The 27,285-nt window shown below is 59.4% G+C and overlaps 1 protein-coding gene across 7 annotated transcripts; it reads right to left on the bottom strand.

The window, feature by feature from the left end:
• Nucleotides 1-706: 706 nt before the first annotated feature.
• Nucleotides 707-23,866, bottom strand: SLC6A19 (solute carrier family 6 member 19). 7 transcript variants are annotated; one of them, XM_073993115.1, is made up of 14 exons: nucleotides 23,609-23,866; nucleotides 17,804-17,936; nucleotides 15,961-16,101; nucleotides 14,295-14,432; nucleotides 12,554-12,735; nucleotides 11,513-11,623; nucleotides 11,016-11,128; nucleotides 8,561-8,689; nucleotides 8,302-8,458; nucleotides 6,150-6,354; nucleotides 5,633-5,792; nucleotides 3,608-3,770; nucleotides 3,064-3,219; nucleotides 707-1,582 (listed from the first exon to the last, which is right to left on the bottom strand). In XM_073993115.1, exons 3-14 carry the CDS (start codon nucleotides 16,091-16,093, stop codon nucleotides 1,364-1,366), a joined length of 1,866 nt encoding a protein of 621 aa, XP_073849216.1. In that variant the 5' UTR covers nucleotides 16,094-16,101; nucleotides 17,804-17,936; nucleotides 23,609-23,866; the 3' UTR covers nucleotides 707-1,363. The 7 variants fall into 7 exon arrangements, with proteins under 7 accessions (XP_073849216.1, XP_073849217.1, XP_073849219.1 ...); XM_073993116.1 differs by lacking the exon at nucleotides 14,295-14,432; XM_073993118.1 differs by lacking the exon at nucleotides 17,804-17,936 and having other exon boundaries at nucleotides 11,513-11,901.
• Nucleotides 23,867-27,285: the final 3,419 nt, after the last annotated feature.

The raw sequence follows: 27,285 nt of genomic DNA, 5'->3' as shown, positions 1-27,285 counted from the left end.
TTTTGATCTTGAGATACTTGTAGATTTTCACTCCGTCACTGTCAGAAACAGCTCTGATCAGATTGCACGCACCCAAAGCCCGGATTCACACAGGGATCCTCTCGGCCGCTCTTGGGAGGCCGGGGGCTGCCCTCACACCCACTGCTGCCCTCGGGCCACTGGGCAGGACGGGGTGACAGGTACCCACTGTGTGTGGGGGCAGGGGGCTGAGGGGTGAGTCCTCTGCTGTGCTCGGGGCACCCCCGCCCGTGGGAAGAGGGTTGATGAGTTGACACCGGGTGAGTTCAGCTCTAAGGAGCTCCCCACAGTGCTCCCTGGACTCTGGAGCTCCCCCCTGCAGATGCTCCTGCCAGGGACAGGCCAAGGGCTCCCAGGCCCGCAATTTCCCAGTTCCACTGGACACTGCGCCCTTCAACCGTGTAGCCACAACTCCAAATCCATGAGTCCCAGGGCAGGGGCCCAGGTGGACACATTTCTGGAAGGTTCTTATTTGAGTGAGAGGAAGTGTGAGGAGAGAAGATGAGAAGAGCTGACTGGCCTCCGCCGCGAAGGCACGGGCCTGAGCCATGGCCTCCTCAGAGCCAGCCTCCAAAGCCAGACCCCCAGGAGGCAGGAGCTGGACCTGCCGTCCCCACCATCCCCTCTGAGGTCACTGGCTCACTCATCCCTCTACGTCTGGACAACAGTAACTTTTAGGGTGAGAATATTAAATAGAAGGGATTTATTTAGAAACGTATACTTTATGCCCACAAAACCTGCATTTCTACCACATTTACAGAGACATTGAAACCTACGAAACAACGCATGAATCAGGAGATGTAGAAGAGATGGGAGCTCCCACCCAGGGTCTTATGGCAGGCACACCAGGGTACACCAGTGGACGCCAGGTCACACCAGGGCACACCTGTGCACACCGGGGCACACCAATGCACACCTGTGCACGCCTGGCTGGGCCTCCTAGGCAGGTGCCACAGGGCAGCATATTAATGGGGCACTGATGGGAATGTTCTTGACTGAGGGCCAAAGAGCAGGAAAAGATGAGGTGAGACCCTGTTGAAGTCATCAGCAGGCGAGCCCCTCAGTGGCATCACAGCTGGGGGCAGAGGTCGTGATGTTTCCTCCCCACACCTCTGCTGCTGTGGAGTCTTGCCCATCCCAAGGCCCAGTGACAGTCAGCAGGGGTGGAAGAGGCTGGTAGGAGGATTCAGTGTGTGCAGTCACCGCTGGACTGGGTGCTGTCAGTGTGTGCGGTCACCGCTGGATGGGGTGCTGGAAGGGACGAGTGTGACCAGGTTTCTGTGAGTGGAACATCACACCAGGACACACCAGGCTTTCAGTCCTGCCCATAGGAATTCTCAGAACATCAGTTTAATGTAAGCATCCAGATTCTTCCATGGAAAGCAGAGGTGACCTGTCCGTTGAAGCAGATGTCCCAAGTGCCAACTGCCTGTGGCTGAGATGAAACGTCGAACCCCAACGGGGGCCCATCCCGTGATGGGGGCAGAGCAGGTGCCAGGCTGGGCTTCACTGAGTGGCGCAGTGGCTGGAGGCTTCTGGGGACTGCATGGTCCTTGAAGGTGCCCTGGACACATAGAGTGCCCAAGGATGGTGCCAGGGTCGAGTTACCCTGTAACCCATCTTTTCCAAAGGCTGGCTAAAAATTCACACAGCTCATGTCCTCTGAAGAAAATGCACAGAGTGGTATTTGCCTTGAATTATGCCAAGTTGAGTTTTATTTAACTGCTCATCTATTTGTGGTGGTAGGAGCAATGATTAAATGGCTGGCATTCATTAAGCCAGGAAATGGCCAGGACGCAGAGACTTGGCAGAGGCCGACTGGAGGCATGGCTCCGGACGATGCAGCCAAGTTTTCTCAGAATCGCCAGCAACTGCCCGCTCTGGCTTCTGAGAGGCTGCTCCCGATCGAGGGCTACGGGGCCCTGGGAACCCCCGGGTCAAAGGTCAACACCAAGGGGAAGGGGATGGGTGGGGGTGGGCAGCAAAAGTCGCTCCCAGGAGCCCAGACAGTAACCTGTGCTTTCGTCTCCTGCCATCCACAGAGAGGAAGCACGGAGGTGTCCCCCACCCCGGCTGCAGCTTCCGCTTCCCCTGGGCATGTGCAGGGTGCAGCACATCCCCAGTGGTCTGCTCCCCAGGCCTCTGCACATGCATCCTGTGTCTGTGGCAAGGACGGACACAGAGGACGGCTGGGCCCTGAGTGGCAGGCATGTGTCCCATCGATGTGTACGCACACATATCCACACGTGTCTGTATGTGTACATACATACAGGCATGCACAGATACACACATGCCTGCATATGCACACACATGAGCATGCGTCATACACTTATACACAACACACATGTATACACAAACACACACCCATGTACACATGCTCACATATACACATCACACAGGCATGCATGCACATATACACATGTGCATATGTACATGCATGCACACACACGCAGAACACACGTACACACAACTGCATGCATGTATATACACTCACAGGTATACATGCACACATGCATGTGGACACCCATTATACAAGCACATGTGTGTGCATGTATACACATGTGTTCACACATATGCACACCACACACAACACAGGCATGTAGTCCATATATACATGCATGCACACACATGGGCAGTAAATATACATGTACACACGTGCACACATGTATATGAATACACACGTGCACATTCACACCGTGACCATACATGTACATGCACACATGACATACATCCACACACATGGCACATACATGTACAACACACACTCGCACATATGTATATGCATACACACATGTGCACACTCAGTGTCCATACATGTAGATGCACACATGACACATATCTGCACACATGGCACATGTGTATAAAATACAAACACACACATGTGAGGATACATTCATGCTCACACACATGCAGGTGCAGCCCAGCCCCCACCCCACAGGTCTTGCCGTTTCCTCCTTCCCTGACACCAGTGTGTGGCACGCCGTGGGCTCAGCCTTCTCAGTACTTCAGGTCCCCGTTCATGGAGGCTGTGCTCAGTGTGCTCACCAGCCCCTGACGATCCCCTGGCTTCTGGCAGCGGTTCCTGATGAGCTTGTAGATGGCATAGCTGGGGATGGTGAGGCAGGGCACTCCAGCCACAATCACCACCACCGCGTACACCCAGTTTGGGTAGGAGATCTTCTGGGATTTGGGAAATTCCTCCTGGGGAGAGAGTCCCATGGGTGAGTAGGCACCTCAGGAGCCAGCGGGGTTCACTTTGGGGCAAAGGGCCCTCGCCCCTCGCCCCATGACTCTTACCTCCTGTCCTGTGGGGTGGGCAGGTTGGCCTGGGGCTCCTCCAGCTTTCTCTTTCCCCTGCCTTCCAACTCCCAGCCCACCCACCTCCCTCCTGGGATGGCATGACACGCTGGTGTCAGGGAGGGGGAACCAGCAAGTCGATGGAGTGGTGGCTGGACTGCACCTGAGTGTGAGCGTGTGTGCCCATGTATGTGGCTGTGTGTTGTGTGCATGTGCCATGTGTGTGGATGTGTGTCCTCCTTTCCCCTTTCCCGTTCCTCTCCCCACCCCAGGCGATGGCCTGGGCACTTACGTAGCCAGGATCCCAGATGCTGTAGGTCAGTTCCTCACTGACTTTGACCACAAAGAAGAAGAGGAAGATGGTCAGCATGAGTAGGGGGCTGATCACGCGCCACGTGACTTGCCAGAATATGTTGGGCTTGTGGCCAATCATGAACTCGATGTCCTTATTGAACCTGCCAAGGTCAGAGACAGCTGTCGCTGCTGCTACCAGCTGGGCTTCAACTCGCCAAGCTTTCTGTGCATTCTGCTACCTGAACAGATGGCATCGTGCTGCGAGGTGCCCAGCCTCCCCTCGCCAGGGCCCCATCCCTCACTCCTGCCCATGGGTGCCTCCTCAAGCAGAGCCGTCTGTGGGCACGGCCAGCAGCTGTCTTTGTCCTATGACATCACCAGCCAGTGCTCGATGGCAAGCCCACGGTCAGAGGTGCCCCGCCCACACCCACGCCTGAGGTGGTCACCGGTGCAGAATGGGGGGTTGGAGGAGGGAGTGCCGCCAGACACCCGCAGCCTCGCCTTCCTTAGCAGCACCCTGAAGTTGGAAAACCCCACACCTTCCCCACCCTACGGCTCAATTCCCGTCCTCTGCTGAACCCTCTTCTGCACAAAGGAGTTTATTGTCTGCAGAAATCAGGATGGAGCAGGCAGGAGGTTACACCGAAGCTGGTCCCAGGCCTGCAGTGTGCAGGTGAGTACCCTTGGTCCCTGTAGAAGCATGTGAGGAGTAGCTGGTCCCACATGTCCCACATTTAGACGGTTATGCACCTCACACCCGGCAGCACCAGCCTGCAGCTAACCCACACGTTAGGCCTAAACATTCTTTGACAATACCTGTGTGATGTTAGAATAGCATGGCCAGCGTGCCGTGTCCCTCAGCCTTCTCCATGGCTCCCCGGGGCTGGTGCAAGCTCTGTCCTCACTCATCCAGTGCTGAAGAGCTTACTGCCCTTGTGTCCTGCAAACCCCACTGCCAGGGACGCAGGACAGGTTTCCCAAGCCAGGAGCCTGCAGGGCTGTGCCTGATCAATGTTAACTGAGTCTGTCCAATTATTTCTTCTTCCTCTTCTTCTCCTCCTCCTCCTCTTCCTCCTCCTCCTCCTTCTTCTTTTTATTCTTCTTCCTTCTTCTTCCTCTTCTTCTTCTTCCTCTTCTTATTCCTCTTCTTCTTCCTCCTCCTCCTTCTTCTTCTTCATCTTCTTCTTCTTCTTCCTCTTCTTCTTCTTCCTCTTGTTCTTCTCCTCCTCCTCCTCCTCCTCCTTCTCCTTCTTCTTCTCCTTCTCCTTCTCCTTTTATTTATTTTTTTGAGATGGAGCCTCACTTTGTCACCCAGGCTGGAGTGCAGTGGTGGGATCTCCCCTCAACACCTCCTGGATTCAAGCCATTCTCCTGCCTCAGTCCCCCGAGTAGCTGGGATTACAGGCATGCATCACCATGCCTGGCTAATTTTTGTATTATTGGTAGAGATGGGGTTTCACTGTGTTGGCCAGGCTGGTCTCAAACTGCTGACCTCAAGTGATTTGCCCACCTTGGCCTCCCAAAATGCTGGGATGACAGGCGTGAGCCACCGTGCCCGGCCTTGTCCGATTATTTCTAAAGTTGTGGTGGCTCCGACCAAGAGTCCCTGTCTGAGGCTCTACCACACTACTGGAGCCTCTGTGTCCCTAGAAAGGCCTGGAGCGCCGGGGACATAAGGCACTCCCCACCCCCCAGCACACACAAGGAGCATCTCTGGCCATGGGCCCTGCAGCGGCCTTGAGCATGCAGCTCTGGCTCTCTGCATGGGCACCGCCAAGGTCTGGGCTCCACTGGGCTTCCTGGCTTCCAGCAACACGGAGCTCCCATTATCGGCGGGCCAGGGCCCTGCTGATGCCCTCTGCTCCCGCCAGGAGAGGTGTACACCAGCCTCTGTGGCCAGCCGAGGCCCCAGGTCATAGACTCTCCCTCTGTACCCTGAACACGGCCCCGGTCCTCCTCACAGGAATGCCCTGTGACCTGGCTTTTCTGCATTAGAGGCACCGGTCCCCACTGTGGCCCCTACCTGTCCACACCGTACACGTAGACCACAGCGAACATCTCGCAGAAGGCAATGGTGAGCAGGGGAATGGAGCCGGCGTAGCTGTCCAGCAGGGAGAGCCAGTACTGGCCGGAGTTCAGTGTGAAGATGAAGCCAATGAGGAATGTTCCCAGGCAGATGATGCCTGCAGGCCGGGTGGACAGAGATGCTGACACCCCCAGGGCTGCACACACGGCCGGGGAACAGAGCTGCCCACACACCCAGGGGCTGCACACACGGCCAGGGGACAGAGCTGCCCACACACCTGGGGTCTGCACACACAGCCGGGAACAGAGCTGCCCACACCCCCAGGGCTGCACACACGGCCGGGGAACAGAGCTGCCCACACACCCAGGGGCTGCACACACGGCCAGGGGACTGAGCTGCCCACATACCCAGGGGCTGCACACACGGCCAGGGGACAGAGCTGTTCACACCCCAGGGGCTGCCACCCCACAGGTGGCACCATTGCCATGGGGACCCCACCCGACTGCACACGCACCTGTGAGCACCTCCTTGGGCCACTTCGGGGGGATGACTCTGAGGTCCTGCAGGGGCACAGTGACGCCCTCCATGTTCCCAAACATAGATGACAGCCCCAGGCAGAAGAGCATAGTGAAGAAGAGCACGGACCACAGTGGGGACACTGGCATCTTGGTGATGGCCTCGGTGAAGACGATGAAGGCCAGGCCTGTGCCCTCCACACCCTGCACGGATGACACACAGTCACCAGGGCCTCTGCCCCCCATGGACTCCCTCTCCTCCCTGCCCGAGGTTTTGTGCATCGCCAAGCCACGCAGCACGGGGCGGGCAGGTCTGAGTTGTCATGAAATAGCTAGATCTTATCTTTCAGGCCCAAAGTGTATTTTCAAAAGCTGAACTATGCATCACGACCAGCAAGTGGATCCCATCACCAAGCGGCACTCAGAGCCCCGTTCCGCCCACAGACGGGCTCTCCCAACACAGGGAGCTTCTGAGACCTCACAGCCCACACAGCCCTGATCCAGCGCGGCTGAGCCGTGTACACGAGGTGTTACATGAGTCGCCTGTTAATAAATGCATGCCCTGGACGTGCTTGGAAGTCAAGTGGCCGACGGCCGAGTTAGAGCAGGCTGTGACCACAGACAGGCTCTTGGATAAGAACCACCAAGGTGCAGCCACCCGGAGGCCCCATGGCTGACCTTCTGCTCCTGTGTCTGGTCCCAGACCATCACCGAGAACCAGGCCCCGGCCCATCACGGTCCTGGTGATCAGCGGTCCTGGCTGTGGAATCTCGGAAGGCAAACCTCCACCCATGAGGCTGAGAGACCTGCCCAGCTCAGTGGGGCACCCTGCAGGGTACTGGCTCAGGGATTGGAGGTGGGAGGACTCAAGGACCCACCCGAAGACAGGGTCCTTCATGGCCGCTTAACACATCTATGTGAGCTCCAGGGACAAGAGTAACCCCTTACACAGCAGGACATGGCTTGTGGAGGGCTCTGAAGAGTTTAAAGGAAATTGTCAGAAGCAGGCGGCAGCACGTGCATACAAGGCACGCTGCTCTTCAGTGCAGGGTGGGAGGTGGGAGGAGGTGGGAGGAGGTGCCAGGATGGAGGCGCCGACCTGTAGCAACTCTGGTGCTTCTCAGAGTGGCACTGCCGAGGGCAGCCCTGCCAGAAGATCGTGCACCACGGGGTTTCTTTCTGTGGCGTTTCTAGAAAAGGCAGGTGGGCAGAGCAGCAGAGGGGGTGCCTGGGGCTGCCAGGAGTGGGGAGCAACAGCAAACGGAAACCTTGCGGGCACGGACAGGGTGCTGCACATGGCTGTGCAAGGCACTGCAAATGGGTGAATTTCATGGTGCATAATTATACCTCGTTAAAGTTGCTTTTAAAAAAGACATTTAGACCAGGACGGCCCTGCTGGGTCCCTCCTGCCTGCACATCCTGCACTTGGAGGCCTCCTGCAGTTGGTGAAACAGGGTTGAGAGAGGCCGCGGAGCCCTCTGCCTGGCTCCAGCTGGCACGGAAATGGCTCGCTCTGCCCAGCTTTCTCCCCACGGCCACTGGAGTAGCAGCGCTGGGTCCTGAAGTGCCTAATGCCCGCAAAATATGGGGTGGCTCCCCAAAAGAAAACTGCATAATTAAAATCAGCAAATGTCGACCTTTAATTGTAGCAGCATCTAAACTTCATTAACTATGGAAAGAGTATTCGAAAGCACTCGTCACATGGAGTATCCTCAGTATCAGCGTGACTGAGACGTGCCAGCCGGTCCAAAATAAAACCTGTCCTGGTGGCCTCACAAGTTCAAAAACAGCTACACAAACTCTTTCAGTGTTGATAGAAGTTGTTACATTACAGATGGTCCCAGGGAGTGTTTTGTGTGTTTGATGGGAAAGAATGCAGGGGCAGCCCATGGTGTTCCCCGGCTCCTGCCTCTGAGCCTCTGCCTCTGAGTGTAACAGGAGCCTCAGAAGTGAAATCTCATGGCCTGGCAGACACCAGCACCCCAGACGGAAGAGCCCTGGACACCAGGCAGAACAGACAGTGGGAGCTGGGCCTCCCGGAGGAAGCCCAGCATCTGTGTCCTCCACAGGCCAGGGGCCCAGGGGTGGCCGGACTCTGAGGTGCCAGCAAGGGGTGTCCCCTCCCCGCCTCGAGCTCCGGAACGGGCCTACCTCCGAGAGGAAGGAGTTGATGTCGCAGGTCTGGAACACCAGCTGCGCGTAGGCTGCGGGGTTGGAGGCGTTGCACTGCCGTTGCATCTCCGCAAAGTTCTCCTGGGTCACGTTGCCTTCAGGCAGGTCGAACCCGTTGATGAGGGTCAGGATGTTCCTGTGGGTCAGATCGAGGCTGATGGCCTGCTGGGGCCAGGGAGGCCGGGAGGCTTCCTGGAGGCGCATCCCAAGGCACCTGGGTGGTGGGACGGCCACTCACGTGCTGAAGCAGTCGTCATAGCGCTGTGTGGCGCGGAACCCGATGATGGAGTAGACCACAATGGCCGCGTACACCGATGTGAAGCCGTTGATGATGGACACGATCACCGAGTCCCTCTCGCAGTTGTTGCTGCAGACAAGACCAGTGTCATGGCGGCTGGCGATGAGGCCCCAGGTCAGGACACAGCACAGGGCAGCACCTGCGTCCCGCCCAGAGCGCCAGCCCCAGGAGCGAGAGGCTGAGCCACTGAGTGACACAGGAAGGCAGCTGGAGCCCCTGCTCCACTCTGAGCAGGCTCGGGGGATGCAGAGGTGGCCCCAGGGCAGTGCCTGGTCCTGCTGACCTGGTCTCAGCTTAGGGGCTGCCCGGGGCTCTGACTGCTCCTGACTCCCCAAACCACTCTGGTTATAGAGCTCAGGTCTCTTCCCTCCCCGTCTCATGCCTGCGGTAACTTCCATCAGGCCTCTAGGGACAGCTCCAGGCCAAAGACATCACACCCGCTCTCCCCAGCCCCCACCCTAGGCGTCCTGTCCAGTTGCTCGGCCGCTGAGACCTCACCATTTCCTAAAGGCACCCTGTGCTCAGTGTGTGCTGAACTCAAGCCCCAACCTCTCTGACCCAACCCAGCCAGTTCACTCCACCCTTCCTGTTTTGGCTGATGCTGACACCATCCTTCCAGATGCTTCCATCAAAAGCCGAATGTGTTAGCCTCAGGGAAATGCCAATCAAACTGCAGCGAGACCTCACCACATCCCTGCTGGGATGGCCAGAAACAAAAGTCAGATGGTAACAAGTGTTGGTGAAGATATAGGGAAACTGGAGCTTCCTACACACTGGTGGGAATGTGAGTGGAGCAGCCACTGTGGAAAACAGCCTGACAGCTCCTCCAAGGACTGCACACAGAGGCCCATATGACGCGGCAACTACACTCCTAGGTGCACACCCAGGAGAATGAAAGTGCATCCACAAAAATGCGTACACGGGCTCATAGCAGCATCACTCACGATAGCCAAAATGTGGAAAATGTCCACAGATGGATGATGCACAAACCGTAGTCCACGCACACCATGAAATATTGCTGAGCCCTAAACAATAATGGCGCTCTGACGCCAACTGTGATGGGACGAGCCTTGAGGATGTCGTGCCCCATGCAAGGATCAGACATAAGGCTGTGGCAATGTGGCCACGCCATTCGCAGGAAATGTCCAGACCAGGCACAGCCACAGAGGCAGACAGCGCATCAGTGCTCACCCAGGGCAGGAGGACAGGGCACTGGGGAGCAGCTGCTCACATATGTGGGGCTTTTGCTGATTGGAATGTTCTAGAACTGGACAGTGGTGATGACTGGCTTCACAGCTCTGTGAATGTACTTAAGACCATTGAACTGGGCACTCCAGATGGGGGAATTGTGTGGTATACAAGTTTTCTGAATAAAGCTGTTATAAAAATAATTCACCCTCAGTTCCACCTCAGCCACTCCACAAAAAACCCTCAGTTCCACCTCAGCCGCTCCACCCAGTGCTCGCACAATGACTCCAGGGTCCTTCCTGTCCCTCCAACATCCTCTCTGCCCCCAACCCCATCCTGCACGTGCCTCCAAGTGCACCTCTCTCTGCACCCCAGCCCTCCCTGCCTGGGCTCTACACCTGCCAAGCCCCAGCCACGCTCCAGCTATGCCCTCCCTGCCCAGCCCCGCCCCTCACACCCAGGCCCCACCCCCCCTGCCCAGGCCCTGCCCCCTTGCACTGAGTGTCCCCTGTGTCTGACTCCAATCGCACCTTCCCAGCCTGGAGGGCCACCCTGACCCCTAGGAGTCCTTCCCTCACCCCCAGCCCCTTCTGCTCTGAAATTCTGGTCACTGCACACAGGACAATTTCTGCGCTTGCTTGTCAACCTGCAGAGCCGCAGGTCACTGAGGGCGGGCCCTGATGCACCCGGTTGGGCACACAGTAGGTGCTTCATAAATGCAAGTGGAAATGAACTGACACCAGCTGTGCTCCTCCCAGACGCTGCTGGGGACTCCAGGGTATGCACAGTGGCTATGGGGGGAAGGGGCAGTGAAAGATCAGACCGGTCAGGGACGTGGAGGTCGTTGGGGGCGCCACATGTCTGGAGGCCTGGGATGCTCAGGGGTGGGCTGGGAGCGATATGGGCATGGAGGAGGGAACTGGGGAGAGCATAGGAGAGGCCCGCACCAGGCTTGCGGAGGGACGGGTGTGGGGAAAGCTGCAGGCCGCGGGTTCCTGGCCATCCTCGAAAGGAGACCTGCCCCTCCTCCACACGCTGTACTCTAGACTCAGCTCACATGGTCCCTAAGCATGAGGGAACGGGCCCATCGGGGCACGGAGGCCCCGGCCACACAGCCACAGAGCACTTTCCACCTTGTCTTTTATCCTCCCAGCAAGATCCTCCCAGGACTGAGAGGGAAACTGAGGCCCGCCATGCCCGCACTCACTGCACGGAGTTGTAGCTGGAGAAGGAGATGAGGCCCCCGAAGGCCAGGGAGAAGGAGTAGAAGACCTGTGCACCCGCGTCCAGCCAGGTGACCGGGTTGGCCAGCTCCGTGACCTGCACCACATGGAGACCCTCAGCCACTCGCGGTGTGGGTGGGGCCATGGGGACCTGGGAGGGTGTGGTCCCAGGGAGGCTGGGGAGGGTCAAGGCTATTGGGGTGGTCAGGACAGGCCACGGTCCCCCTGGGGTGGCAGCTAGTTCCTTCCCTGTGGGGACTCCGTCAGCTCACAGGGCCAAAGCCACGCCCCCAGGAGCTGCCCTGGGCCCCAGGGACAGGCCTTGCCCTCGCTGGCCCTGTGGACCTCCCCAGGCCTGGGACTGGTCGGGCAGCAGCCTGCCTGTCCCCATGGGTGAGAGAGTTGGTATTGAGGCTGGCGGGGGCACAGGGCAGCCAGGCCTCTCCGGGGGTCTGGGCCCAAGGCAGCCTTGCGGACTCACGTTGGGGGTGAAGAGGAAGACGATGCCATTGGTAGCGCCCTTCAGCGTCAGGCCTCGGATGAGGAAGATGGTCAGGACGACATAGGGCAGCGTGGAGGTGATGTACACGGCCTGCGGGGGGGCGGGGCATGTGGGATGGGCAGGGAGGGGGCCGGGCATGGGGGAGCGGGGCATGTGGGGAAGGGGGCCAGGTGGATGGTGGGCGGCGCATGTGGGAAGGGTGGGGAGGGGGCCAGGCCTGTGGGGGGGCAGGGCATGTGGGACAGGTGGGGATGGGGGCAGGGGCTGTGGGGGGCAGGGCCTGTAGGGGGCCCAGGATGTGGAATGGGTGGGGATGGGGTCCTGGCCTGCAGAGTCCAGTATGTGGAATGGTGCGAGGGGGGCCGGGCCTGTGGGGGTTGAGGCATGTGGGGAAGGGGGCCCAGGACTGTGTGGGGTGGGGCATGAGGGACCGGTGGGGGTTGGTGGGCAGGGCCTGTGGGGAGCTGGGTATGTGGAATGGGTGGGGATGGGGGGCAGGGCCTGCAGGCCGTGGGCATGTGGGATGGGGGTTGGGGAGGGAGCGGTCCGGGCCTGAGGGGGCGGGGCATATGGGATGAGCTGGGAGGGGGTCAGGGCCTCACAGGCTGCTGGCCCACCAGGAGAACGGGCTGGCTGCTCTGGACCTCGCACCAAAGATTCCCATGTAGGGAAGATGGAGCCTCACTCTTCCATTTCCACCTTCCTACTTTATCATCATCATTGTCGTCGTCGTCTCTTTCCAGTAGTTTGTATTACTCCTACACAACGCTAAGTGTCGTGTGGGCCAACGCCAAGTTGCTGGGGCCCCAAGTCTGGTCATTTCGGGAAACCCAGGGCAGGCAGGGCCCCTCCCGCGCAGGCCAGTGAGCCAAAGGGCAAAGGCAGCTCTCTTGGTGGGGTCTGGGGAAAGGCGGAGCCCGGGACCCCCAGAGCTGGGTTTTAGAGTGCAGCCAGCCGGATGCAGGGCTGCCCACACCTGCCCTCTGGAGCACCTGCAGCCTCGCCGGGCCCACGCAGTACCTTCCCGGTGGTCTCGATGCCGCGGATGGTGCACATGTACAGGACGCTCCATGCACTGGCCAGGCACAGCAGTGTCCACCACTGGATGGAGCCCGAGTCGCTGATGGACGTGGAGATGTTGAGCGTCACTCGATACCAGAAGTAGTCCACAGGGGAGCTCCTGGCACACTCGTCCACGTACCCTGGGGAGAGGGCCATTCATATACCTCAGGGTGCAGGTCCCCCAAGGGAGAAGAATGGAAGGCCCTGAGCTGGAAGAAATGCCAGCTGCTCCAGAGGCCTTGACACCAGTGACACACCCACATGCGCACATGAACACAGGCACACATGCTCACGTGCATGCACAAGCACACACGCACACAGCACACACGCACAGCTGCCCCCTCGCGTGCACATCTGGTACATGTACCTCCACACCCCACACATGCACGTGCACACAGACACACGTGCTCACATGCACGCACATGCATGGACACACAAAGCACACACATGCACACAGCACACACATGCACACAGGCACACTTGCTCACATGCATACACATGCATGTACACATACAGCACACAAGCGTGACTATCCTCACGTGCACATCCGGTACATGTACCTCTACACCCCACACATGCACATGCACACAGCACACATGCTCATGTGCACACACATGTGTGCACACACATTGCACACACAGGCATATGTGCACACACAGCACACATGCACAGCTGCACCCTTGCATACCCATCTACACACACCTGCACACCCCACGTACACACACGCCTTTGTGAGCACACGAGCACACATGCCTACACAGGTGCACTGGTTAGAAGGCTCCAGTCCCAACGTTCAGGTGCACCCTGGGCCTCACGCTGCTCCCTCTTCTCTGTGCAAGTCTGACAGCCTCAGAGCGTGTGTGCTCCTGGGCTGGGGCCCTCGCCTGCAACTGCCCACTCCACACACTGTCACCACCGTGGGCCTCTCTGGGCTTGTGGAACCACCCTGAGACCCTTCTAAGGAGGAATTGGTCTAATTCCAGAGGACCCCACACCCCCAGAGGCAGGAAAGGGCCCCGACAGTCCCAGAGTGCAGTGAGGGTTGCACGTGAGAGGACCTGTCTTATTCCGACCTGAGGGGCCGTCTCGCTGGCCTCAACAGAACAGCAGCATGCAGGGAAGTCCCGCTGGCCCCGGGGCGCTGGTCAGACCAGAAGCCGGTGCTGACCAAGCCATTCAGGCCCCGGGGCCACTTGTGAATCGCCGTGAGCTGACTGCATGTCACACGTAGAGGGTCTGTCCCCTACGCTCCCTCCCTGGGCAAGAGGGTTCTGGAAGGGCCGGGGTGAGAGGGCAGTGCGGGGCCCACATGGGCAGGACAGACCCACCTGTGCAGAGCAACGCAGGGATGCATGGGGCGGGAGGCGGCAGTCCTGACACCACGTCCCTTCCTGGAGAATAGGGAGCAGCCTCCCAGCAGCCCCGGACTCCAGGCTGGTGACCACGGGCCCTCAGAGTGGGCACAGCCCCCGCTGGGCTCCCACACTTTCCTCCAAGGGCCTCAGCCTCCACCACACCCCCGACAAAAGAGCCACCACTTTGAAGGCCTTTTCTCTCACGCTGCCATTTTCTGATGCCCTGTTGCCTTGGGGCTCTGGTTTCTGCCACGCCTGACCTGAGTTTCGTGAGGTCATGTGCCTGCGAGGAGAGGCATGGCAGCCCACAGGTGAGGCGGACAGGGCTGCTTGCAGGGGCTCACCTGTCTGGTTCTCGTTGAGCGGGCACTCGCTCCAGGGCAGAGGCTCCTGGAAGGAGTTGAAGAAGTACCACATGATCCACGAGATGATGGTGTTGTAGTACAGGCCCACCATGAAGGACACGAGCATGGAGGCCAGGCCTGCAGGGAGGCTACTGCTGAGGCTTGGGGCCGAGGCACGCCCTCCTCTGGCCACCCGTCCCCACTCTGAGCAGGAGGTCCCAGGGCTGGCACAGGGTGCGGCCGGGATGGGCTGCCCCAGAATCTGAGGGGCAGACCCAGTGCGGGCCGGGATTGTGCAGCTGATGCCGTGGTGCAGCCCGTACACGCCTTCCCGGCTCACACCTTCCTGGCACATGCCTGCTTGGCTGGCCCCAAGCATGGGTCTCACCTGCCCAGTGCAGCCTCCAGCAGGTGCCTCCAGGCCACGGCCTTGGCAGAGAACTTTTGATGTACCAGTAGCCTGGTTGCTGCCTACAGGCTGAGGGGACTGCCCACTTGGCCCTGCCCCAAACCAGGAAGCCCCCGTGCCCAGGACAGGTGGGTGGGCTTCAAGAAAACCTTCCCTGTGGAGGACTCCTGAGAGGGGAGACAGCAGGAACTGCAGAGGGGAATCTTCTCAATTATTTGGGGACAACTAGGCAGGATGGAGAGTGTGCTGTGTACTACAGGCTTTACCGAAGTTTCAAACTCAAAACCAAGTGTGTGTTGTGAATATGTGAGTGTGAGATGGGTAAGAGAGACGGAGGGAGAGACACAGATGGGGAAGAGAGAGAGAGACACAGAAAGCAGGGAAGAGACAGACAGAATAGGAGGGGGAAAGAAAAAAAGACAGAGAGGGGAATGAGAGCGGGAGAGAGAGTGGGGGGAGGAAGCGGGGGGAAGAGAGAGAATAGGAGGGACAGAGAGAGCGACAGAGACAGAGAGAGAGGAAGAGAGAGAGAGGAGGGAGGTCCTGGAGACTCAGGAGAGGGCGTGGGCACTGCCCTGGGCCTGGAGGGAGGCCTTGGAGACTGAGGGAGAGGCCGGCATGAGGGTGTGGGCTCTGCTTCAGGCCTGCAGGCTTCTGAAGGGCAGGTGCTTCCTGGACTCAAACCCCTTTCTGGAGTGGACCCTGCCCTTTCCTCCTCCGTCTTTCACCGCCTGCCCATATTCTGAGGCCTTAATGAGCCGTGACCTCTTGGTGAGGCTGCACTGGGTCTGCTCCTGGGCCCCAGAGCTTATAAATGAATGACTATGTCTGGGGGTGTCGGTGCTGGGGACCTCCTCAGTAGATGTGGGGGAGTGGACACAGGAGGCTGGGAGGGCAGTGGCTGGCGCCCCCTCCTGGGCCCTGGGCTCTCACTGAGCGCCACCCTGGGCAGCGCCACCCTGGGCAGGGCTTGAGGGGTCACTCTGCTGTCCAGAGTCTGGACCCTCCTGGGCCCTGGGCTCCCAGGGACTCGGGCAGCCTCTGCTGGCCTGTCTGGTTCCTGGTGACCAGGAGTGGCCTGGAGTTTCCAAAGGCCTCCAAGAGGAGATGAACCTGGGACCTTTGTTTCACCAGACACAGACAGGGAAGGCGGAGCAGGGGCGCTAAGACCGGCAAGGCGAACCCTGGGCCCAGGTGGAATGGCTCCACGGCAGAGGGGACCCCTGGGCCCGGGTGGAGCGGCTCCGAGGCACTCACCTATGCCCTTCAGGGCTGGGTGGATGGAGCTCCACACGCCCAGGCTGCCCCGCCGCAGCCGTTGCCCGATGGCGAACTCCAGGTGCAGCAGGGGGATGCCCTCCAGGACCAACAGGATGAGGAACGGGATCATGAAGGCTCCTGCAACGGGAGAAGTCCGCCATGCCTGAGAGCTGGCCCCGGGCAGCAGGAAGGCCTCCCTCAGGAGCAGCCATTCACAGCACCCTGCAGCCCCTGTGGCTGGCCCACCGGGGGTAACAGAGCTGAGATGGAGCAGCCAGTCCATGGGATCAGGGCCAGAGCTGACTCCACATTCTGGAAGCACTGCTGGGCAGCTGGCCTTTCCTGACCATCACACAGGCTGAGGCCACCTGTGGGACCTCGGGACGTTGTGGTCGTTAAGCGAGGTGTGGTCCATGCCCCCGTGTGCACTGACCAACCTGCAACCACAGCTACTGCCTGTGAGTCGACCTCCCTGCCCACCCCCTGGCAGTCCAGGAGTCCCACGGAGGAGCTGCTTTTGCCTGTCCAGCCACGGGCTTCCAACAGCAGCGTGCCCGCCCCTGCCCCACCTGTGCCGGCTGCACCTGCCACGTCCTTCTTTGGCTTAATGAACGATCTGTGGATTTGGCATGCCTGTGGGGAGGGACTGTTTTCTGGCAACCATGTGTGGCCTCAGTGGGGTGTTAGGGTTTAGTGGGAACCGTTCTGGTTCTTAAGACAGAGTTCTAAAGATGGACCTGGGTCCAGGTGCTAGTTACATGGCATTGTGAGTGTCTTTAATACCACTGAACTGTACGTGTAAAAATGATTAAAATGGCAAATTTTACATATATGTATTCAGTAACAATAAAAAATTGCAAAAAGAACTACATTGAGACATTTCTGCTTCTGCTGTGACAACAGTTTTGTCTTATGGTGGATCTACCCACCTCCGCTCTGCTGCCTCTTTGCCCTAAAAGGACAGCTTCAGCCATCATTCTGGGGCTAATTCTCTAATTTGGAACAGTGAAAAACCACCTTTGACATATGATGCTATTTAATCTTTGTGAAATTGTAGCCATTCAGTCTGGGCTAGAACTGTAGCAGGAAAGTGGGACTGTCCAGGCACTGAGAGCGATCACTCATGGTCTAAACCGAGGGCCACTTTTAGTGTTTCAACTGGCTGGAGAGTTGTTTGTTTGAACATTGGTTTGAACTGGATAAAAGATAGGGATGTGCTGATCCTGAGAGGAAGCCACGTGGCTCCTGCGGTCATCAGGCGTAGAGGCTCAGAGTCAGCCTGGGACTGGGAGAAGAGATTCAGGAAAAATCGCAGATGCAGAGGCTCAGAGTCAGCCTGGGACCAGGAGAAGAGATTCAGGAAAAATCGCAGATGCTTAGAAGGATTTCACACTCACGTTTCCTCATGTCTTTAAATTCTCTCTCTTTCGAAAAACCAAAGCTGAAAAGCATAGGTTGGCTTCCTCTCAGAGCTCAGCACCCGGAGAAGGGGCCTGGCCACGCCCACGAATTCCACTCGCCCGGCCAAGCAGGCGGCCCTGACCGCTCCCTCTGTGGGTGGACGCACAGCCTCCCAGCTCAGCCACAAGGCCCCAAGGCTACACACACAGGATGAGCTGCAGCCACTCCTGGGCGTCGTGACAGTGCCCAAGGTGCTTGGCAGAGGGCGAGGAGAGACACGACCTTGGCAGGACTCCCATCCAGCCAGGGCAGCGTGGACACCAGTGGGTCCTTCGCCCAAAGGTGGAAAAGGACGAGGGTCAGGGAACAGGAGAGAGGAGTGCAGGCCACGGGGCCCGACTTCCGAGGCTGGCCTGACACCACGCAGTGCGTCTCCTACCTGAACCCGAGCACCCTGCTATGGGGACGCGGAAGCAGCTCCCGTCGCACCTGCCCCAGGCTGGACGGAAGGCCCGCGCTGCAGCCGGGGTGAGCACAGCGAAGCCGACAGCCTTTGGGACCTGGGTCAGCAGCTGCAACAGCGCAAGAATTCCAAACACAGCTGTGGCTGAAGGGCCTGGGGGTGTGCAGGTCCTAAACCCCCATGAGCCTGATCCCAACCTGGGTCCTGTCTCCTGGGCCACCTTTCCGTCCCGTGGTGACTGACCCTGAGAGGGAGGGCTGTGGGGCTGCTCACATGACACTGGGGTCCCAGCAACAGCCCCTCCTCACGCTGCGTGTCCCTGGGGCCTCTCAGACGGGATGTGTGACCCGCCCGCCTGCACCCGCCCCACCAGCAGAACCAAGCCCCCATCAGCCTCCCGTCCCCAGGCCGGGCTCCCTCACTCTCCTTCCCCACACACGTGTTCCATTTGTTCTTCTCCCACCAAATCTCTTAAACCCTGAGCTCCCCCCATTCCCTTCCCATTGCCTCCCTTCCCCGACTCAGCCACTGTCTCCCCAGCCAGCAGGGCCATGTCACACCCCAAACTACCATCCTCAGGGGATGGCACTGCACGTGTGTGAGAGACAGAAACACACGCACAGACAGAGACACAGAGAGACAGAGACAGAGAGGGAAGCAGGGAGAGAGGCAGAGACACACACAGACATACAGAGACACAGTCACAGAGAGGAAGACAGAGACACGGAGAAAGAGAGAGACACACACACAGACAGAAACAGAAAGAGACAGAGAAGGAGAGAAATAGAGACAGGGCGATGGAGAGAGAGAGAGAGAGAGGAGGGAGGGGTGGGTAGAGAAGGGAGGGGTGGGTAGAGAAGGGAGGGAGGAGCCAGGTACTGGCAGCCGTGACTTCCCTACTTGCCCCCTGCCAGCCTTTCTCACTCCTCCCTCTCCCAGTTTAACACAAGCCTCTTCTCTCTCCTCCCTCTGTCCACCTAGTGCCTGCCCGTTGGGTGGAACAGGGCCCTCTGGAGCCTGAGGCCTCTATCCCCACACAGGTCCTGGCCTGTGCACAGGTCCCTCTCTCTGAGCTGGGGCTCCAGGGACAGGTTCCTTCAGAAGCAGGAGCTGTAGGTGGGGAATTCCAGGAGAGCCAGGTGTGTAGGGTGGGCTGCCGGGATGCTGGATTCATCGTGAGATGAAAGGCAGAGGGGAATGGTAGCCAGGTGTAGGAGATGCCCACCAGCCGGTCCCCAAGGCCAGGTGCAGGAAGCGCCCACCAGCGGGTTCCCAAGGCTGGTGCAGAAGATGCCCACCAGCGGGTTCTCTATGGGAGGGGGTGGGGGCTGCAGGCTCACCTGCAGGGACACCCAAGACCTCAGCAGGGCCTGCTCATTGGGTTAAAATAAGAAAAGAAGGCCGGGTGCGGTGGCTCAAGCCTGTAATCCCAGCACTTTGGGAGGCCGAGACGGGCGGATCACGAGGTCAGGAGATCGAAACCATCCTGGCTAACACGGTGAAACCCCGTCTCTATTAAGAAATACAAAAAAAAAAAAACTAGCCGGGCGTGGTGGCGGGCGCCTGTAGTCCCAGCTACTTGGGAGGCTGAGGCCGGAGAATGGCGTGAACCCGGGAGGCGGAGCTTGCAGTGAGCTGAGATCCGGCCACTGCACTCCAGCCTGGGCGACAGAGCGAGACTCCGTCTCAAAAAAAAAAAAAAAAAAAGAAAAGATTCGCTCCTCCAATTTTTTTTTCCCAAGAGCTTGATTTGAAACTCTTCCAGACAAAATTACCAGGGAAAAAGCAAGTGCATGATCCCAAACGTCCTCCATCTCCTCCCTTCCCTCCACTATGCCCTAACCCTAAATGCTTGGGTCTTCCTACCACTCCATCTCCATTGAGAAAACTCCTACTCAGCCTTGAAAACCCCACCAGGGTGTCCCCTCTTCTGAGAGTCTCAGTTGTTGCCCTTGCTCCTGGTGGCTCTCCTTTCTGAAAGTTCCTTGGGGCAGGAGACCCTCAAACCCCCGACCCCTGGGGTTCAGGCTCAGCATGGAGCAGTGAACAGAGAGGACTGGGGGGCACACACCCACTCTACCCCAAACGCAGCCCGGAGGCAGCCAGGGCCTCCCTTGCTCCCAGTGAAGGGGGCCGTCCTGCCCCAAGAAACTGAAGGAAAGCCAAGCATTCCCGACAATTAAAGCCACCAGAATATGAACATTTGTCTTTTAAACCCAGCGACTTCTTCCTAGTGTGGGGTGAGGCGCAGAGGAAGGAGAGAAGGAGAGAGGGCTGCCGGCGCCCAGACAACACCGTGTGGCTTCACCTGATGGGGCAGTGCAGGGCGCCTGGATGTGGTTGCAAAGGTCCCTGGAAACCAGGCCTGTCTGCTGCGCTGCAGACGTTGGCTCACTCAGGTGGAAGCAGGTAATGGAGAGAATGGGGTGGGGAAGGGGGACGTGGCCAGATGGAAAGCAGCCAGAGGGAAAGAGACACTGAGCACAGACACACAGTTCTTCCTGTCTGTCCTGAGTGGGAAACCAGGAGAGGGAGGAGCGGGGAGGAGCGAGCTGCAGTTCTCACGCAGGCACTAAGCTTCCCCTTTTTTCTCTCTCCAGCAGGTGGTGTTTGTGGCACCAAGTAAATGCTGCCTGGATTTTTGCTAAGAAATAGCTGTAGACGGACTCAGGGAAAAGCTGACCCCGGGGCCAGGTGCTGAGCAGCAAAGAAGAAACAGCCGGAAACAGCTGTGCTGGGGCCACACGGTCCTGGAAGGGGCGGCTCCTCAGGCTCCCGCCTCTCTCACGGGCATCGTCACTGGTCACTGCCGTGTGTGGAAGAGCTGGGGGGCAGCCCCTGAGGGCTGTCCACCCCAGCTGTGGGGTGGGCTCTGTCAGCAGCCACTGACGGGGACACACGGGGCAGCCGAGGTTTCTGGACAGACTCAGGGGGGCGTGAATGCATCTCCGCCTGGGCCGCTGGCACTGTGGGGCCCCACCGTGGGGACGTGGTGCTCCCAGGTGGGGGTGAGTGGGGTGAGCCCTGGCTGACCACGTCTCACGGCTTTCGGTTGCTGTTCCTGCACACCCGACCCCCACCTGAACACCGCCCTAGGGGGGCTCTGCCATCACACCCGTTTCCCAGGTGAGAACGCCCAGGCACAGCGTGCCCTTGAGCTGGCTCAGGTGAGTGGTGGCTGCGTTTGGAAATGCCCTTCCTCAGGAAAGGGTCCCTTGAGCCTGCCCAACTGGCACAGGCTCTCCAAGGACGGCAAAATCTGTTAAGACACAGGAGACTCGGAGGCGTAATGGTTTTCAACCTCGAAGGACAATCCCAAACACTCAGGAGGCTTCCAGGAGGGAAGCCAGGAGGACCTGGCTGCCTGCTTCCCCTCGATTTGGTCTCGATGACCCGCATAAATTAGGAAATCTGGTGTCACTGACACGGCGTGCATGCTGGAGCCCTCACTGAGATGCACAGAGAGAGGGCGCGCTGTCTGTGGGTGCGGCCTCCCAGGGATGCTGCCTGCTCCACTGTTTTGGCGCCCACGAGGCCCCCGGAGCCGGAGGCGGGGACCCTGTGTCCCCGGGTCCTGTCAGCTGCCTCCCTGAAAGCTTCCTGGCGGCCGAGCTGCAGCCCCGATTAGATTCACCAGGAGACGAGTGCCCTGGTGGGAAACCCAGTGGCCTGCAGAGCCGTCTTCCATTCTCAGGGCCCTGCCCTGCTGGCCTGAGTCCCTCCGGCTGCAACGCAGGCTTCAGCTCTTTTAGGCCGTTGGTCTGGTGTGTGGGGTCCTGGTCGGCCCCCACAGCGTGACCAAAAGGCACGGGGTTCCTCCAGGCCGGGGGCACTGCCAGAACCCTGTGGAGCCACCTGTGATGTTGCAGCTGATGGGGGCCCAGATGACAGTGGCCCTCAGAGTCTAGCAGGTGACTTGGTGGCCCAGCAGAAAGGCCAAGTCAGTGGCAGCTTGTCTGGGGTCTGGGGAGAAGGACCTGCTGGTGTCCACCCCAGGAACAGGACCGTCTGAGAACCAGCACATCCCAGAGCCCGGCTCGGCCCTCCTCACCTGGGCCTGCCTGCCCGGAGCCCGCTGCCCACACCTGCCCACCCCAGCAGCTCGGCCCTCCTCACCTGGGCCTGCCTGCCTGGAGCCCGCTGCCTGCTGCCCGCACCTGCCCACCCCAGCTTGGCCCAGGGTGTGGTGCCAGCATCCGCTGCTTGAAAGCTGCTCACTCCCAGGCTCCACCGTGCACAGCGGCTGGTCTCTCAGTGTCAGAGTGGGGACTATCTGAGGTGCTGGGAGCCCCATCAGATTCCCACCCAAACCTACATCTTAGAACTTGCCCGTCTGTGCAAAGACAAGTAACTTCCCAGGCAGGCTCGGGCAGTCCCACCCCTCCCCTTCCCAGGAGGCATACGTCTGCTCCTCCGTCCCCAGTGCCTGTGGCTCAGTTTCTCCTCCAAGCTAAACAAACTTGGGGTGTGGGTCAGAGCACGGATCCTCCCCACAGGACAGGGCCCTGGGGGAGGGAGTGAGGACAGTGGCCAGGAAGTCCCTGAGGCTTTGGTGAGCTGAGACTTGGGGACTGTCAGGGACTATAGCATTGCAGTGGCCGAGGACCCCGCCCTGCCTCCAGTGGGAAGTGCCGGCTGGACCGGAGGCTCGTGAAGCGCCCACCCCCCAAGGCCATGATCAACTCCTCGACAACGCTGGAGGCAAAACGGATTCAGGAAAAGCCCGTCTCTGTTCTTTAAAAACCTTCCCACCACAAAGCCCGTGTGAGAGACAGCAGCTCTCCACGGTGAGAAAAAACAGGGCGCGCCGAGGCCGGGCTCTGAACGGAGGCTGAGACCCCCACGCCCTCCACGGTGAGAAAAAACAGGACGCGCCGAGGCCGGGCTCTGAATGGAGGCTGAGACCCCCACGCTCTCCACGGTGAGAAAAAACAGGGCGCGCCGAGGCCGGGCTCTGAACGGAGGCTGGGACCCCCACGGCCCACCACAAACGGCCCCAGGGCAGCAGGAAGCCTGTTTCCTGAGGGCGCCCGGCCCTTCTGGACCTTCCACCGAGAAAGCAGCAGGTTTATGGGGGCAGCAGCTTCGGGGTTCACCAAGCCCAAGGCCGAGCCCAAGTGTGGGGTCTTACGTGCAGCCCCCTGCCGGGACTGGGAGCCACTTCTCAGATGCTCAGGGCCACTGAGCAGGAGCACAAATGTCACCTCCATGCTAGCAGCGGCCATGCCCACCTCGGCCCCAGGAGCCAGAGGAACGAGGAGCAACAGGCTTGTGTGTCGGGGGGGCACAGCGGCTCCCCGGCCTCCAGGCCCAAGTCCACAGGCTCTGGCCACCCAGTCTGCACCTGCCCCCAACCCAGCTACCTCCTCTGCCCCCTGCACTGGCAGGTGCCCGCCTGTGGGGCTGGGACGAGAGGTGATGCCCAGGAGGGCTCGGCCCTGCGTCCTCCGAGGAGGGGCTGTACCGGGAGAAGCAACCTTTCCCCGGCCCCACCCTCGGGCCAGAACCTTCCAGGACTGCCAGTCTGGAACTCGGGGTCCTCCTTGGAGCCTCACACGAAGCCCTGGGGCCGTGCCGGCCAGGCCCATCTCCTCACCAGCAGCCTAGGAACTGGGCACAAGGGCAGGTGGGGGCCCCAGCTCCCCCACGCCCTGCGGCTTCTCCTCTCGCCTCTGTGCTTGGGGAGCCAAGGGTCTGGGGAGGACGTCCGCCCAGGGTCTCTGCGTGTGTCTGAGTTTCCCTGGCCACGGCCTGGCCCACAGCCCCGCCCGGCCAGCCTACCTCCTCCGTGGCTCTGGCACAGGTAGGGGAAGCGCCACACGTTGCCCAGGCCCACGCAGAAGCCCACGCAGGTGAGCATGTACTGTGCCTTGTTGTCCCACTTGGGCCGGGAGCCGGACTCCTCCTGCTCGATGGTCTCCAGCTCAGCCAGGGACGGGATCCGGGCGTCCAGGCCGGGGTTGGGCAGCGTGAGCCTCACCATGGTGGTCGCTGGATGGCTCTGCACACAGCAGGCAGGGCAGAAGCTGGAGGGCGAGTGGCCGTGGGCTGGGAGCCGGGCACTTTATAGAGAACCTTTGGCACCTCGCCCCACGCACCTGGGCAGAACGGAGCCAGTCGTCAGCAGATCTGCAGGGTGCGTCCGCGGAGGGACTGTTAATGCCTTATCTGCAGAGACGCCCAGCCCTGGGGCCAGCAGAGCCACCCACTGCCGTCGGGCAACCGGAGGCTGCTCCATGGCGCTGGCCACCCCTCCCCCTGCACAAACGCACACAGGTGAGCCGGTGCCCCCAGGGAGGAAGAACTGAGGCAAACAAACAGGACACAGGACGCTGGCTCTGCCCCACAGTGTCAGACCCCCTGGCTGCCGCACACCCCCACCTGCACGAAGCCAGGTGGGCCTCTCCACCGCTCCCTGGAGCACAGGCATCCCCGGCCCCCACCCCAGTCCAGGGAGCTCGGCAGGAGCAGGGGCCCCGGGGCAGCACTTGGTCTGCTCACACCAGGCAGTGAGACCCTGGGCCCCTCGGGGCTCTGGGCACTAAACGGGGCCTGGCTTCTCACCGGTACCCACAGAACCACGGCTGCTTGGGCTGTGGCCTGAATCAACCTGAGAGTGGGGTTCCCATGGCTGTGTCTCCGGGGCCACAGTTTCATTCTGGGGTTCGTAATGAACTTCGTCATGAATAGCTTACGCTGCCCAACCCCAGCCTGGACGCCCGGATCCCATACCTGGCTGAGCTGGAGAACATCGAGCAGGAGAAGTCCAGCTCCCAGCCATAGGTTCAGGACCCAGAGCCACCCTCTGGGGCAGCCTCGTCCCCATGGGCCCTCTGGAGTCACCGGGGACGCAGTGTCCCGCGTCATGGAAACTGCAGCCACCCCAGATCCCCGGGGACTGCAGGGTTTCTGTCCTTCTGTGGAGCACTTCGTGGGGGGCAGTCCTGTGCCAGGCATGGGACAGTGAGGGGAGATGGCATCCCTGCCCCCCAGCAGAGAGGTCATGCAGGGAAGCCACAGGGCTGACCACGGGGTCCAGGAGAGGCTGGAGGAACGTTGCGGGGAGTTCAGGAGAGGCTCCTACCCCGGGGGTTGTGTCTCCAAAGCCAGAGCGGGGTTCTCTCCTGGTTTTCCACACAGGGAGTCGGGGGACCCCTCCTGTGTCAGGCGCTGCCCATTTGGGCCCCAACTTGGCCTCCCCTCGAGTCTCTCCCATCCAGGAGACCTCAAGCTCTGGAATCCCCCGACCGACTGGCCTTCCTGGGGCCAGGGACGGGGCCACACCCTGCCCTCCCCAGGCCTTCCTCCTGTCGCCTCCGTTCAGCCTCTGGGGTCAGCTCCCTGGGGCCCTCGCTGGCCCTCTGCCCCCACTGCCCACACGACTCCCTCCACAGCCGGGGCCTTCCCGGCAGGCAGGCGGGCACGGGACCCTCTCACTAGCCTCCTGGTTCCTTTATCTCAGTCGCACTGCTGGGCGATAAGGGCCCAGGGCCGCCCCCACCCCCGCCCCCCACGGGCTCACCGACACTGGACATTCGCTGAGTAATGGAGATGAAGGCGCTGGGCCGTCACTCAGAGATGAGCACGTTTAGGCGCCTGACCTTTGCCCCTAGGACGCAGGAGGCCAGAAGGGAGAGATCACGCTTGCATTTAAGGACGTCTGGCTTCCGAGCACAGTGCAGGTTGGAGGGAAGGGTGGGGACCTGGGAAGAGAGAGAGAGAAAGACAGAGACAGAGACAGAGAGAGAGAGACAGGGAGAGACAGAGAGAGAGAGACAGGGACAAAGACAGAGAGAGGGAGAGACAGAGACAAGGAGAGACAGAGACAGAGAAAGCGAGACAGGAACAGAGACAGAGAGAGGGAAAGACAGAGACAGAGAGACAGGGAGAGACAGCGAAAAAAGAGAGAGAGAAAGACACAGAGAGAGACAGGGAGAAACAGAGAAAGGAGAGACAGAGAGAGGGAGAGACAGAGACAGAGAGATAGGGAGAGACAGAACGGAGAGACAGAGACAGAAAAAGAGAAAGACAGACACAGAGAAAGAGACACAGGGAGAGACAGAGACAGGGAGAGACAGAGAGATAGAGACAGAGAAAGAGACAGAGAGACAGGGGAGAGAGAGCGAGGGAGACATAGAAAGAGAAAGACAGAGACAGACAGAGAAAGAGAGACAAGGAGAGACACAGATAGAGAGGGAGAGACAAAGCACAGAGAAAGAGAGACAGGGAGAGATAGAGACAGACAGAGATAGACAGAAGACAGACAAGGAGAGACAGAGATAGAGAGAGAGGGAGAGGCAGAGAGAGAAAGAGAAAGAGAGAGGGACAGATAGAGAGACAGAGACAGAGATAGAGACAGAGAAAGACAGATAAAGAGAGACAGGGAGAGATAGAGACAGAGACAGAGACAAAGAGAGAGATTGGGGGAGACAGAGACAGAGAGAATTAGGGATAGACAGAGACAGAGAGATAGAGACAGAGAGATAGAGACAGAGAAAGACAGGGAGAGACAGAGAGAGACAAAAACAGAAAGACAGAGACAGACAGAGAGACAGGGAGAGACAGAGAGAGACAAAAACAGAAAGACAGAAACAGAGAAAGAGAGACAAGGAGAGACAGAGATAGAGGGAGAGACAGAGAGAGACAGAGAGAGTCAGGGATAGAGACAGAGAGAGACATAGAGATAGAGTCAGAGAGACACACAGAGAAAGACAGAGAGACAGAGAGAGACAGAGATAGAGAAAGAGACAGAGATAGAGAAAGAGACAGAGACAGACAAAAAGAGAGAGAAAGACACAGAGAAAGAGAGACAGGGAGAGACAGAGAGGAAGAAAGAGACAGACAGAAAGAGAGACAGAGATAGAGAGGAACAGACAGAGAGAGAGACAGGGAGAGACAGAGAGAAAACCAGAGAAAGACAGGGAGAGAGAAAGACACAGACAGAGCGAGACAGACAGTGACACACAGAGAGAAACAGAGACACAGAGACAGAGAGAGAGGGGAAGACAGAGACACAGTGACACAAAGAGACAGAGACAGAAACAGAGAGAGAGAGTCAGTGGCTGGCCCAGGCCTGGAGTGGGGACTCAGGAATGGCGAAGGGGACAGAACAGCCTGCAGATGGGGAGGACGTGTCTCCTGGACCCCAAGGACCAGCAAGGGAGAATGAGCATGGGATGGCTGAGGGCAGGTCTTCTGAACGAGCTTTGTGGGAGACTCCACACCACAGATGATTGGAGGCATGAGTCCAGATGTGCGTGGAGGGCCCCACCGGACACACCTGAGTTTCACCAGGGGCCTTGGGGCCCAACTTAAAGGGTGCCTGGAGCCAGTGGCCTTGGGGCTTCCACCTCTCCCCAGTGCCTCTAGAAACTTCTGCAGAGGCAACCAGGTTGCTAGGTAGCAACCAAAACCAACTTGGACCCACATCTGCTGGGTCACTGGTCCCACCATTCTTG

This window comes from Macaca fascicularis, chromosome 6 (genome assembly GCF_037993035.2).
Source record: "Macaca fascicularis isolate 582-1 chromosome 6, T2T-MFA8v1.1".
NCBI classification, from domain to species: Eukaryota; Metazoa; Chordata; class Mammalia; order Primates; family Cercopithecidae; genus Macaca; species Macaca fascicularis.
This window is presented reverse-complemented; position numbering and strand designations above follow the sequence as displayed.

Excerpts from the sequence above, each read along its gene's own strand:
- SLC6A19 (XM_045393498.2), bottom strand. The coding sequence starts at position 23,810 with ATGGTGAGGCTCACGCTGCCCAACCCCGGCCTGGACGCCCGGATCCCG. Across the intron at positions 14,433-15,960 it reads CCCAGCCCTGAAGGGCATAG|GCCTGGCCTCCATGCTCGTG; the intron begins GTGAGTGCCTCG and ends GCCTCCCTGCAG. Across the intron at positions 1,583-3,063 it reads CAGGGGATCGTCAGGGGCTG|GGCACCTTCAAGGACCATGC; the intron begins GTGAGCACACTG and ends CTATGTGTCCAG.